The sequence below is a fragment of the Punica granatum genome, chromosome 8, assembly GCF_007655135.1.
Source record: "Punica granatum isolate Tunisia-2019 chromosome 8, ASM765513v2, whole genome shotgun sequence".
NCBI classification, from domain to species: domain Eukaryota; kingdom Viridiplantae; phylum Streptophyta; class Magnoliopsida; order Myrtales; family Lythraceae; genus Punica; species Punica granatum.
This window is the reverse complement of record NC_045134.1, coordinates 12434710-12449335: the sequence shown is the minus strand read 5'-3', so window position 1 is coordinate 12449335 and position 14626 is coordinate 12434710. Positions and strand designations below refer to the sequence as shown.

The 14626-nt window shown below is 40.4% G+C and overlaps 1 protein-coding gene and 1 long non-coding RNA gene across 2 annotated transcripts; one reads left to right on the top strand and one right to left on the bottom strand.

The window, feature by feature from the left end:
• Positions 1-5464: 5464 nt before the first annotated feature.
• On the top strand, positions 5465-6552 carry LOC116189387. The gene is made up of 3 exons (XR_004152391.1): positions 5465-5907; positions 6026-6155; positions 6282-6552. It is a non-coding gene; the product is annotated as an uncharacterized LOC116189387 (long non-coding RNA).
• Positions 6553-7890: 1338 nt separating this feature from the next.
• On the bottom strand, positions 7891-13359 carry LOC116189600 (tryptophan--tRNA ligase, chloroplastic/mitochondrial-like). The gene is made up of 15 exons (XM_031519321.1): positions 13184-13359; positions 12820-12978; positions 12147-12234; positions 11531-11572; positions 10670-10759; positions 10456-10578; positions 10265-10336; positions 9946-10058; positions 9831-9852; positions 9676-9741; positions 9399-9455; positions 8962-9008; positions 8773-8854; positions 8543-8632; positions 7891-8395 (listed from the first exon to the last, which is right to left on the bottom strand). The coding sequence occupies exons 1-15, from the start codon at positions 13246-13248 to the stop codon at positions 8261-8263; spliced, it is 1251 nt and encodes a 416-aa protein (XP_031375181.1). The 5' UTR covers positions 13249-13359; the 3' UTR covers positions 7891-8260.
• Positions 13360-14626: the final 1267 nt, after the last annotated feature.

The window sequence follows — 14626 nt, the reverse complement described above, 5'->3', positions numbered from 1 at the left end:
ATTTTTGAAGGCTAAGGAGCGTTCTTCAATGTTGTGGTGAGAATATGTCAGGGCTCATTATATAAGAACCTTGGAATTGAGGTCTAAAGGAGAGAGAAATCCTAAGTTTGCTTACATAGTCAACTGAATTAATACAATAATTGATTGGATATTCTTCCCTTTTTAATTAGTCAAAGTTGCCATATGTATTCAAATACAAATTTTATCATGTAGGAGTTGGACTTTCGTGGATTTTTATTTTCCTTCCTTGTTTGGTTCTCTCTTTAAATAAAACTATATAGATCGCTGGAGCTATTTCCACTTTATACACTCCAATTATTGTTTGTTGTACCAAATTAACCTCAATTCCATCTTTATGACTCTTTTTTTTTCCGGTAGAAATCTTTGTGACTTTTATAAATATGGAACAATCACAAATACTCTCCCAAATCATTACCTTTCTTAAATTATTGTCATTTGGTAATTAAATAGCATAATTTTACGTATATTGATGATAGAAAGTATTCATCCCCTGAAAGATGAGAGGTTATTCGGTGATCCTATCTCGCCACGAGGCGTGAAGAATCACTAATTAAATTGTAATAAACTAAATAATAAGTACTAATCAGTCAATTAATTGTGATAAATTTTCTTAATTGAAGCAATCTTATTAGTTCTTCATTACCACATTATTATGAGGTAGGATCATCTAAAATTTTCTCCTAAAAGATCACGTGCATTGCACTCGGTAGATTTCTCTAAATTTTCTATACTAAATAAAAAGACAAATCTAATAAAGATTCTAAGTAAATGCACTATCCAAGTTGGATATTACTGGCTTGTTTGTTTTCAGGGTTAAAATAAAAAAAATTTTAACTTTAGCTTTAACTCAACACACTACACAACAAAAATATATATTTTCCAAGTCAGAAATTTTAACTTTAACTTTAACTCAACACACTACACAACATTTGTCTTTTTCCACAATCAAAATCAAAGTTACTTAAATTTTGAAACCAAACGCACCGTACAATTTTCATCGGTAGATTTTCAAAGTCAGAGCTTTCTATACCTTCGCTAACTTAGAATTTGATGTTATTCCATAAGTGTACAACTAGTTAAATTTCAAATGCTTGATCTATGTTTTTATATATTGTCAACATTTCTATAAAATTTCTAACGAATACTAAAAGATGGATAAGTAAATCAATCTTAAGATCCATTCAACTGCAAGTTGATAAATATGTAACTTTGACGAACAACAAAAATGAAAAAAAAAAAAGAATGGGTTTCCAGAAATGGCCATACAAATATGAAAATTTATGTTCTCAAAATAAAAATATTATCATATTTTATAAGACCATCAACAATGGGGGTACCCGCTACCTATGTGGCAGCAACGAGGACATCCCAATTTTTTCCAAGCAGTGAGTTATGATACTAGATTCTATTCCTGGCATGTTGGACGTCTGCCAGGCGAAGCAGTCAAGATGGGCATATAGGATTTCCGACCGCGACTCCTTGACATCAGGTGTAAGCATGGTGCCCACCTTTAACTTCTTCCCATGTAAAGAGGCGAAATTGGACTGAAAGGCTTGATTTCTCATTCAATCGTTTAGGTATGTATACAATTATTCTAATGAATAAGAAAGGAAATTGCTATCTACTTCTATACTAAGGTTATCCTATGTATGGTACATAGAGATACATGCATCAAAGCAATAACAAGAAATAGGAAGAAATCCTTTCCATAATACTCACCCTCAAGTTGGAGAATGAAGATTCTGAATTCCCAACTTGCTGAGGAGAAAATGAAATTGACCGCGGCCAAGTGCCTTAGTGAATATGTCGACAATTGGAAGCGCGAAGACACGTGGGAGGTAACGATGTTCCAGAGCGCAAATGTTGCCTAATGAAATGGCAATCTATTTCAATGTGTTTGGTGCGCTCATGGAAAACTGGATTAGAGGCAATGTGAAGAGCCGCTTGATTATCACAGAACAAGCGCATGGGATCGGCATGATAAATACCAAGAGAGCTGAGGAGAGAACGAAGCCATAAGAGTTCACTGACTGTTGCTACCATAGCTCGATATTCTGCTTCTGCGGAGGACTTGGAAACCGTTGTTTGCTTCTTGGTCTTCCAAGAGATGGGACTATCACTGAGGGTGATGAAATAGCCAGTCAAGGACCTCCTAGTCATAGGGCAACTAGCCCAATCCGCATCACAGTAAGCTGTTAAGGACAAAGAAGTTGGACAAAGAAAAATTCCTTGTCTAGGAGATTGCTTGAGATAGCGGAGCACTCGTATGGCAACGTCCCAGTGGCCTTGACGAGGATCCTGTAAGACCTGCGATAAAATATGGACATGATAGCTGAGCTCCGGTCTACTGATAGTGAGATATAGGAGATGACCAATAAGATGATGATACTGTCCTAGATCAGGAATGGAATCGCCACTATCCTGAGATAACCGATGCTATTGTTCCATGGGAAAGTATGTAGGCCGAGAGCCTAACATACCAACCTCAGTAAGAATATCTAGAGTGTACTTTCGTTGATTGAGAAAAAGACCTGAACCGCTCCGAATAATTTCTATCCCCATAAAATATGATAATGGTCCAAGATCCTTAATGCGGAAGCACTGATGAAGATAATTCTTGAAATGGACGCAGGAGGTAGAGTCATTGGTCATGAGGATCATATCATCCACATAAACGAGCACAACAAGAAATACACCATCATGAGAAAAGGTGAATAAAGAGTGATCTGCCTCAGATTGCTGAAAACCATATTGGATGAGGGCAGTGGAAAATTTAGAGTACCAATTACGCGAAGCCTGGCGAAGGCCATATAAAGATTTCTGTAACCGACAAACCTGACCAGTATAAGCAGAGCGAAAACCAGGAGGAAGGGACATGTAAACTTCTTCATCCAAGTCCCCGTGGAGAAATGCATTGTGGACATCAAGCTGATGCATCTCCTAGTTCTTAGCAATAACAATGGTCAATAAACAACGTACCATGATTAGTTTGGCGACTGGAGCAAAAGTCTCATGGAAATCGACACCTTCAATTTGAGTGAATCCTTTTGCCACTAGTCGAGCTTTATAACGTTCCACAGTTCCATCCGCCCACCTTTTAATCTTGAAAACCCATTTACAGCCAATGGGTTTCTTCTTAGAGGGAAGTGACTGGACAACCCAAGTGCCGTTATCATCAAGAGCGCGAATTTCTTCTGCCATTGCGAGACGCCATCGTGGATCCTTAGTTGCTTCTGAGTAAGTCATCGGCTCCATATCGGAATCAATAGCAGCAAGGAAAGATAATTGTGTGGCATCAATGTCAGAATAGGTAAGATAATGCTCGAGAGAATGAGATGTACATGTAGAGTGCGATGGAATGGGTGATTTGACGGCGGCCGGGGGAGGGGGGTGGGGTAATCAAAACAACAAGCTGTGTGAGAGACAAAATCTTTGAGCCAACTCGGTTGACGAATATTCCGGGGGGCCTTACAACGAGCAACGCTGTCTGCTGGAGGCTCGGAAGTAAGAGTAGGAGCCGGGTCAGTTATTAAATCGGGCGGAACTATTGGAGCCGTAGAGGAATCAGTAGGCTCAGCGGAAGAAGACTAGGCTGGAGCAGGCCCAATTTCCAATGGGTCATGCGGAGCGGAATATTGGGTAGGAATAAGCAGAAGCCTAGGTTCACATATGACTTCAAGTGAACTGGGCTCAGTGGGCCTGGACGGGGTGCCCTGTGCCGGATTTGAACTGATCGGGCCAAAAAACTCCCCCTGAACAGCTGGGCCAGTAGTATCTAAAAATCGGATCCCGCTATTAACTAAATTAGTAGATTGCTCCCTGCTGAACGGAAAATCAACTTCATTGAAAAGGACATCTCGAGAAATAAAACTCTCATGAGTCTTCATATCATAAACTTGCCAACCTTTCTTTCCAAAAGGGTATCTAATAAAAATGCATCTCCTTGAACGTGGGCCAAACTTATCCTTAAATCGAGGATTATAGTGTGCATAACAAAGGCATCCAAAAACACGAATGTGCTGATAATCCGGCTTCTTACGAAAAAGTAGTTCAAATGGTGTCTTGCCTGATGGGATGCTCGAAGGTGTGAGGTGAATGAGATGCGCCGCAGTAGAAATGCACTCCCCCAAAAAATCAATGGGAAGCGAGGCTTGAAACATCAAAGCCCGGGCTACATTGAGGATGTGACGGTGCTTGCGTTCGACTCTCCCTTTTTGTTGAGGCGTGTCGATGCATGAAGTTTGATGGACAATCCCATTATCAGAAAAATAGTTCTGAACAACCCAACTAGTGAATTTTGATCCATTGTCACTACACACCGTTTTCACTGTTTGGTCGAATTGATTCTGAACCAGCTTGTAGAAACTGATCAAGAAACCTTGGGCCTCTGACTTATCTCGGAGAAGATAAACCCACACTCCACGACTAAAATCATCCACAATGGATAAGAAATAACGAGCACCAGAAATCGATGAAACCTTGTAAGGCCCCCCATATGTCACAATGCACTAATTGAAATGGAAAAGAAGCTTTATTGGAACTTATTGGGAAACTTGAGCGTGTCTGTTTTGCTCGGCAACATACGTCACAAAGTGCATTGCTATATGATCGATGCATAAAAATGGAATTACTCTTGAACTTAATACGATAGGAAGGATGTCCCAATTGCTTGTGCCAAATGTCTTCAGTATCTACTTTCATTGCCCGTGCTCTCTGAAACGAAGAAGACACTTGTTGCAGAAGCCAGACCCCCCCGTGGAGTTCACCCACTCCAATCGTACTCCCCGAGGTGCGGTCCTGAATCAAATATAGACCAGAAATGTAGTGTACACTACAATTAAGTTCCTGAGATAGTTGAGCCACAAACAATAAGTTAAAATTAAATCTGGCACGTAAAGAACATTATGAAGGACAATATCATCTCCAAAAGAGACCTTCCCAATAAAAGTGGCTTTTGTGGTTCCATTCGGAACATGAATAATTGGACCATTAGTAATTGGAATAATGTCAAAAAGACTGTCCAAGCTACCAGTCATATGTCGTGAAGCTCTCGAATCAATGATCCATTTTAGTTGTGTAGTAATGGGGACAAAATTCTCACCACTTAAAACGATGATCCTCACCATCATCTCGTGAGACCATCGAGACAAGTTGCAGTAATTGGGCCTCAGAGAGATGTGCTAACTTGCTGAGGTCCACTGTCTATTCGCCATGGGCCTGGGCCTGGCCCGCCATATGGCTTGCTGGACTCTGGGAAGAGAAATGCTGGGCTGACTGATTGGGCTTCCATTGCCCACGACTCAGTTGGGCCGGACGTGTCTGAGATGGCCTGCCCGAATAAAGCCTGCTCGATTGTCCGGAATTGGATGAATCGAACCCGGAACTCCCTCCTCCGCGCATCTACTGAATAGAGGACGAGGAAGACCCAAAGTTTCCTCCTGACCGAGACTGTCCCGACGGATTTCCTCTCGAGCTTTGTTGGTTCGCATGGTTTGAGTTCGGGTAACAGTGGAGCTGATAGCAGGTGGCTCAGTGGTGGCCATTTCGCCCACAAAAATCGCAGAATGGGTGACCTCGAGGCTTGAAATCGCCTCGGTTGGAACTGAAATTAGGGTTACTACCCTCGGAATCGATCGCGACTTTGGCTGCAAAACCCATCACTTCGGAGCTGGAATCTCTTCTTTGAGCAATCAATCGTTGAGCTTCATCGAGGGCGGCCATCGAATGGGCTCTATTGACGTTCGACAGAGGATCTATGCTTAGAATTTGTGACCGAATGATTGAAAATTCGGGATTGAGGCCGATTAGAAACTGATGAACCTTCTCATTCTCCTTTTGGGCAGCAATTTGAGCACTGGCATCACAGGTGCATGCCGACAAATCAAGGTACAGTTCCAATCCATCCCATAGGCTCTTCAATTTTGAGTAATATTCAGAAACCGATTTCCTGTCTTGTTTGAGCTCAATCTTGAGTTGATGAATTCTCGTTTCATTACCTTGCAAGAATCGTTCCCTGAGATCATCCCAGAGGATTTGGCATTCTTTGCCCCAGCTACAGAATTCTGCTGCTCTTCCTCTAAGTGATTGAAAATCCAGGAAACGAGCATTGAGTTGCACGTTACCTACTGCTTGTGGTAAGGTTCTCCCTCTGTTGGTTGCTTTACTCTGCCTTCCGTATAAAGCCGAGTTTGTTCTTTGCCTGTAGTGCGATATGCATTGCCTATGATCAGGTGTTGTAATTCCTGCCGTTGAGTTTGTAGGAAATCAGTTGAGTCCCTGGGCCATCTGAGGGAGAGAGGATATATGCTGGTGGCATGCTCGTATTCTTCGACATTTCAATGATTCAACAGTGACGCTCAGTTCAAAAGAAACTGGCAGGAAGGAAAAGAATGAGCCGACTCTCTGACAAGAGGAAAGAACCAGGTGACGCTCAGTTCAGAAAACTGGCTAGATGGAAGCTCGACCGGGAACAAGCCAGCAATGAAAAACTTGACGATCACTGCTCTAATACCATGTAAAGAGGCGAAATTGGACTGAAAGGCTTGATTTCTTATTCAATCGTTCAGGTATGTATACAATTATTCTGATGAATAAGAAAGGAAATTGCTATCTACTTCTATACTAAGGTTATCCTATGTATGGTACATAGAGATACATGCATCAAAGCAATAACAAGAAATAGGAAGAAATCCTTTCCATAATATCCCATCTAGGCCTACCTCAACCTCTTTGAGTTCCTCAACGGGCTCAAGCCGAAATGTACCTTCGCGTGGGTCTGACTCCACGCTCAGCGCTTGCTCTATCTGTTTACCTTTCAACAATGCTATGTAACAGTTTTAAGCCGCTGATTGGTCTCCACATATCTCCCCAACTCCATTGCCCCAACTCCATTGCAGGTGGGGAACTTCAAGCATAGATGAGAGGTTATATCCATTGAAGGTAGAAGGGACAGCCCTAATAGCATTAAGCATAGGTCTCCCAATGATTGCATTATATCCAGAGGGGAGGTCTATTTCTAGGAAGTTGACTATCATGTCGACTGTCCAGGGCTCCTTTCCAAAAACCACTAGTAGGTTAATGGAGCCTAGTAGCTTCGAGAGGTTGCTAGTGCAACTAACCAGAGGGGGGCTGACCTGCTTCAGACTCTCTTTAGGGAAACCATCTGGTTGAACGCGTCCAGGAAGAGGATGTCCGTGGATCTCCCTGTGTCAATGAGGATTCCCATTACATCGTAGACTCTCACTCTGGTGGATATCACTAGAGCATCATCATGAGGATGCAAGACATGTTCTGAATCCTTCTCTGAAAAACTAAACATTGGATCATTTGACCCTCCATCTTTGACTCGTTTTCGGGCAGAGGCAACATCCACGGACTTCGCTTGTCACGCATGGGCCCTCCGCGAGCTGTTGGAGGTTTGCCTGAAGCCTCACCCCCGAATACCACGTTGATGACACCATAGGGGGTCTGCTTTCTTCTCACGCTACGCTCCCGCTCCCGCTCACGACACTCCTCTCTAGGCTCATCGAAGGGGTAACGGCGATATTCTCGGGATCTTTCTCGTTCTCCAGAATCCCTTCTCCTGTCGTAGTCTTCCTGCTTCTTTTGCGAGTGAAATGTGACTTGCAACAGTTCCAACCTAGATAAAAAAACAAGAAGCAGTCCCGGGGGTTTCCAGGCCCGTAGCCCCAGTAAAGTACGGATACGAGAGAAATATGTTCCTCGACTGCTTGCGTTCAGTAATTAGTAGGGACTGCAAAGAAGCAAGCTCATTGATTCACGAACCACGGGCTGCTTGTGACAATTGTGAGGATGTGTTCACTGAGTTTTGAATGAAAAGGATTCATCCGTTAATAGAAGGATCGCTCATGAATGTAATAATCCGGCATTTCTTCTTGCTACTATATTCATCATCATTCGGGCAAAGGTCAATACACACGTTAAAAACTCAAGAATTAGAATAAATAACACCCTGATACCGCGGTTGCTCAATCATTGAGGCCCACAGTGTCTCATGAATGCTATTCTGCAAGAATGATACATGAACCAAAAGATCATGAAAGAATTACTACATGCCCAAGGCAAAATTAGCTTTTGCTCTCCCAGGGCATGCTTGAGTGGACAATTTTAGAGTGAGCAGGCAAGGGTGTACTGAGGCACGAATGGAATGACCAAAAGTGAGCTTCCACGGAACTGAAATCTTTTTTGTGCCGATTTGAGTTGGTGCATCCACCTATTCTCATCTCCGGAGGAATCCCATCGCCTGATAGACATTGTTGAGAGTAGCGTCAGCTATCTCCGTGGCTCTTGCAGCACCTTCGGCCAGGACACCATCCAGATATGCTGGATCGGATATGATTTCCTCATACCGAACCTGTAAGGAGGAGTAAGTGACATTGAGGAATGATATATGAAATAATTACTTAAAATGGTAAATGTACCCAGAAGAATCTAAACAGGACAATTTGTTCAACATAAAGAGGTCCTCAGAAAAAAAGGTGGTGAAGCTTGAGGTATGAACCTGAATTGGGTGGAGGTGGTCAATCAATGCATCTGTTATTAGGTTTTTGAAAATGCCCCAGTTCATGTCTAGGCACTCCTGCACCACTTCCTGCAGAAAACATCTTCGTCAGAGAACATCTTTAGAATCTATTAATCGTAAATCATAAATAGACCATAAAACCAAACCATAGGTTCAGGGTAAGAACATGCATATTAACACAAGGGTAAGAACACAAGCAATACATTTACCTCCTTTGTCTTTCCTGAGATGAGCTGATATATTGAAAGAAGATTGTTGCATTCAGGTCTCTCGGGATTGTCAAATTCCAAACTGCAGTTATAGCAGACAAATAACAAAATGAGAAAAAACGAGCTAGAGAGAGGGTGGGAGATGAAAAAGATGCACGAAAAGCAAAGTGGAAGGATATAAGTATCAACCCAGAATATGAGTCGGTTTTGCAGCGCTTAATCTTGTTTGCAATTGCCTACATAATGGAGCAAACTAATTCAGATTTCACTGAAAGGAAAAAAAAAATCATAATATAAAAAAATAATCCGAGTGAAATGCTGCCCACTGCTCCTTCCAGAAGCATGAAAAACACTCATGCATGAGCACAATTATGCCAGTGGTTTAGCGATTTAATGCTGTTCTATACTTTCATTGCTAAAAATGGAACGGGAAAACTCCGTTATTTTGATCAGCACAAAGTGCATATACCTTTCTCCACTAATACGACCACCAACAAGATCATTTAGCTTTGATGTTTCACAAATAAAACATTGAAATATTACTAAAATACCATTGAGTTTCCCCAGTGTCCTTGGGTTATCAAGTTGTCTGTTGATCTGTTCTTGATTTATACAACTCAACTTACATCTTTTGAGTCGAGAAGATTGATCCGCGACTGATCGGAAGGTGCAGATTTTGACATCTGAAGCAATTAAACAGAAATAGATGTTAATAGATAGCACAATTGTTCCCTCAGAGAGATAATAGTCGTTAACATGCTTGTTTTCTTGTTTTCACTATAACTCTTCTACATGAATAAGCAACCATGCCAGTGAATTAATGCTCAAAACAAGTCTATGAAAATGAGCAAATAGTTTCAGCTCCATATAACTAGGAAAGAAAGAAAAAGAAGATACTACAACCTTGGAAAGACCATCCGTCAGTGACATAATCCGTGCCCCAGCGGGTGGAATGAGGGGATCCGGTACCTTCATTGGATTTAGGATAAAGCAAATTAGCTGAATTTACTATTGAAACAACCAGCGTACTTGGATAGAGTATCAGAAGATAGATTTACCTTGAAAATTGCACCACCTCTCCTGCAACATTAAGCAAAACAGAGTTATGATGTACACTGTAAATGAACACCTGAAAGAGTTTCCAATATATTAGGGAAAAAGCAAGTTCCTTACCCTCCCAATTTTTTCCATTTTCTGCCTCCATATAAGTTATTAACACGCTGAGCTAGTTCCCTGGTCAACTCAAGATGCTGCTTCTGATCCTCACCCACTGGGACAAAGTCCGACTGCATATGCCCAGCTATAAGTAAGCTGACATAAAGGTCTCAAGGGCAAGTTTACTCAGTAATTTAGGCAAACAAAGAGAACAAGTAACAATTCTACGAATAGAGTACAAAACTCTTATTTTCGCAGGAAAAAAACAGGTAAACAAAAGATCAACAATTTCAAATTGCTTTCATCAATAGAAGATACAAATCAATTGTTTTACCACCTGATACAGAAGAATGTCGGAAGCCATCAGAACTGGATAAGTCAATAATGCCACCCCAACATTTTCATCACCCTATAAGGTAAAACACCGTTAACTTTCCCTGTCATAAAAACATAACCTAGGATATTATAATGAAGGAAAGGAACGAGCATATAAATGAGGATAAAGAGTGCATACAGCTAAAAACGCACCGCCTTCCGAGATTTCTCTTTGAATTGGATCATTCTATTTAGCCAACCAATTGGTGTTGCAGAACTTAGCAACCACATCAACTCTATATGAGCACGGACATGAGATTGCACAAATACAGAAGCCTGCATGGAAAGAACGTTATCAAAAAATCAAAAGAATGATGATCTGAATCAAAAGATATATGTGTCTCTGTGTGTGTGTTTAAAAGAATACCTTAGAGGTATCCACTCCACATGCCAAATAAATTGCTGCTGTATCCCTTGTTGCCTTAGCTAGTTGTTGCGTCTCATACGGTAATGTGATCTATGAATCACATCACACAAAGAGATGATAAATGGCCCATATTGGCATGCAAAAGATATCTTTGAATTCTAGGGGCAAGATTGTTCCTTCTTTAGAGATCTACAGCATCTCATCTCCCAATGAATACTTGACTAGAAAAGAAAAATTACTTAAATTCAAGCCCACCAAAGGCAACATTCTTCCATTTTCATGAAAGATTGAATCATTTACTTCTACATAAGAACTGATATGTAGCTCTTCTACTATCTATGTCTATACATAATTATTTATATCATTCTATTTTCTAAATAGCTAAAAGGGAGTTACAAGGGGGATCTGTCCTTTGCCGATCATGTGGCACCATCTTATTTTCACCCACAAATCATTTTCCTTCTTCATATAAGTCCTTCAAGGTTCAATCCCTTTTTTTTTTTTAATTTTGCTCTTAACCCTTTTGCCTTCTAATTTCTCCCTCATCTATCTCATTTTCTATTATTCATTTATCATTATAGTTATTTGTCATTTCCTTATTTTATACTTAGTACAATGTAATTTCTTTTATATATAATGAGAAACTCTTTACCGTGATCACTTTGCATAATTTTTTTATGTACATCCTTGACAAAATAATTTGTTTATCTTAAATAATTATAAATCATACGATACAACAAGTCTGATTCTATTACATAATTTACTCAATAAATCGAGTCAAGCTCAGTTGCTGTCTCTGCTAATAAAGCAGAGATAACCTAAGTTCAAAACCACATTATAAGATTAAAGATTCGAACATACCGCATGAAGGTCCACAATGAAAAAGAGGGTCTCATATGAGTTCTGCAATATTAAAAGGGACATACAAGAATAAGTTAAAAGAAGGATAGCAACAAGAATTAGATAACTAAGATATCATTTAGTCGTAGATATTTGAACAGTTTCTTATGGTATTTGCAACCAGGACAATGTGCTTCGAGACATTTCATTCAGATATTGTCTAAAGTCCCGAGGACTTGACATAGGGCAAGCAACTAAGGGTCCTTTTCGGACTAACTAGTTTAGACAGCCTGCTTATATTTAGACAGTTTTATATCTATTAGCAAGTCTTCCAGAAACCAGAAGAAAGAAGCCAAAAAAGGTCCATTAGAAAGATATGTTAAAAGAGGAACGGTTCACATGCTGTCAATAGAAGAAAAACGGTACAATTACGCCAGAAAAAAACATAATTTTGTCTGAACCTAGGAACTGTGTGAAAAAGATTTTTCGGGGTTATACATGCCATTGTACTAATAAACAATCTAGAATATTATTTTGTAACTTCTACTACAAAATCCCAATCTCGCAACATAGAACCAAAACTCGGGAAAAAAAATTGACAATTTAGAATGTAAATTATACTCAAGAAGACAACGACCTGAAGGGCAATCCAGTTTTTTATGGCCCCAAGATAGTTCCCGAGGTGGATGGATCCCGTTGGTTGAACTCCGGATACTATCCTCTTCCTGTGAGACAGCGATAAATGTAACCCCAAAACAAGTTACAGACAACTTTCAAAAATGCGACGACTCTATTGCACGCCTACATGTATAGATGCATTCAAAGCGAACTCTCAAACACAGCTGATCAAACTTAAGATAGTTAGGCAAATATTTAGGTGCTCGTGACTATACACATGCATTGTGACGCAGTTTATGGAGCCATCCATCATCACTGTCTGCTGCCAACACCGGATAGGATAGTCAAACAAGCAATCCCGGAGTTTCTTGATAAATGCCGGAAAGAGTTATCGTGCAAACATTAATGGGCATTATATATGCATGTATCTGGTTTCACAGAAGCATTGCTATTCTTCATCTAGAAATTGGAATCAACCTTGCCAAAGGATTCATGACCTCGCTAACAGAGCCAGTCTGATTCAAGACAATGCGAATTCTTCCTCCTTTTTTTTTTTTGTTTTTTGATGAATGCTGCACGATGCAAATTCTAACCAAACCAGCTCATTTTCATTTCCTCCTTTTGCCCAACTTATCCTACCACGGGTATTGGCGAAAAACTAATACATAACAAGCAAAGGTGGGAAATTGTACCTCGCAGAGCTCGGGGAAGTCGTTTCCGAATCCGCAGGTTCAGAGACCGAGACACTGCAATAGCACTGGAAACGTCTTGGGTCGCGCCCACTTGGAGTAAAGCTTCGCCTCCCCAGGGGCGGGACTCTGGAGAACCCTCTGGAAGCTCCCCGGCTCGACCTGTTCGACGTTTTACCGCAATGGTTATCTACTTTAAAGAGCGGAACGGATAGAGCTTAAATGCAGGAGGATAGGGAAACGTGATTGCACGGAATGCTTCCTGCTCATGAATGCGATAGAGAAACAGACGATATATATATATATATATAGAGAGAGAGAGAGAGAGAGAGAGAGAGAGAGGGAGGGAGAGAGAGAGAGAAGGTACAGTGAAGTGAAGCGAGGAGAGGAACTGGAGAGGATGAGGAAATGGGAGAGCGCGGAGCGACTCATCTTTCTTGGCCCCACCGCCGCCGCCAGCGGCCGTTTGGGATTGAAATTCCTCCGAAAGTCCCAAGCTTTTTCAGCCGGAGAAGATGACGACGACGACGGGTAACTGGATTAGTTGGTATCAGCTGAACTTGAAATTGTCGGGAAACGAAAATGAAATGTCAACTTCAGTCATTGAACTTTGTCGGTTATTTCAATTAGGTCCCCGTTTGGTAGACCAGAAATAGAATGGGCCATTCTGTTACGGACCGATTCCCTACTGAAGAATTAGACCCACAATGTGCATTTCGGATTGGGCCTGAGTTCCGGCGTGGTCCATAATTGAGCATTCAAGGCATGTATGGGCTGAGAATTATTATTATGTTTTTTTAACAATGGAGGCTCGTGGGTTTAGTGAGTTTAGTACAATAAACTAATAAAATGACACAAATAGTCATGTTAAGGATTAAACCTGTAACCTCTTGGGACTTCGTTTGAGAGTGCGGTGACGGTTTGACAAGTGTTTATTCTATTGAATTTTAAGTAGAAGTATTGTTTATTGAATTCTTTCAAAACCATAATCAGCTAATTTCAGCTATTGGAAACGCGATTTTCTCCAGTAGGTTGATAGGTACGTATAAAAATTGTTTATACTTATTCTCTATTTTAAGTATTAATGTTAATTTTAGTAATTTTAAATTGTTACCTCCCAAACGCTTTTGCTTATTTTAAAATCAACACTTATTTTTCAGTAATTATACTTCAGCACTTTTATTTCAGTAATAACACTCCCAAACCAAGCCTCCATAATAGTGTTTCTTCGTTCCAGACAATATTTTTTCTCTCATTTTGATTTTGTGTGTTTATTTGGTGAACATAGAGCACATATTCTCTGGGAAATTGATTGATTGGTTTCCTCATTATAGACGAATTATATTTTTCAAATATACAAAATGGAATTCGTTCTCTAATTAAGCATGACCGCTGAAAAAGTTGATCCTAATTAACAGAGAGTAATAATATATAAATCAGAAGGAGTCCCAATCAATAGAAAATTGATTTTGCCTTTTCAGTTTGTTATTGGAATTCAATATGGAATCTGAGCAAATTTTGTGCGTCCGAGTGGGCTCAAATCACGACAAGCCCTTTTATAATATGAGAGCAGTCAAAGACCGCCTCATGTAAGTCCCCTTATCCCGAGTCTTGTGAAAGGCCGACCTTGCACCAAAAGAGAGTTCAAGTCGTGGTCAATTATTAACAAGAAGTGTTGAAGGACATGTAGAACATGTAAGTAACTGTGCAAAAAAAAAAAACAGCATGTTGCCACATTCCTAGGAATATATGGACTTAGGTTCAACGATCCATTTGGTCGAGTTTTTGAGTTAATGATGAACTTGAAACA

What these genes read in the sequence shown, in the direction of transcription:
- LOC116189600 (XM_031519321.1), bottom strand. Translation starts at nt 13,248, where the DNA reads ATGAGTCGCTCCGCGCTCTCCCATTTCCTCATCCTCTCCAGTTCCTCT. An exon ending in GTGGAGTGGATACCTCTAAG is followed by an intron (nt 10,579 to 10,669) that starts GTATTCTTTTAA and finishes CTTTCCATGCAG; the next exon opens with GCTTCTGTATTTGTGCAATC. An exon ending in ACCACCTCCACCCAATTCAG is followed by an intron (nt 8,396 to 8,542) that starts GTTCATACCTCA and finishes TCCTCCTTACAG; the next exon opens with GTTCGGTATGAGGAAATCAT.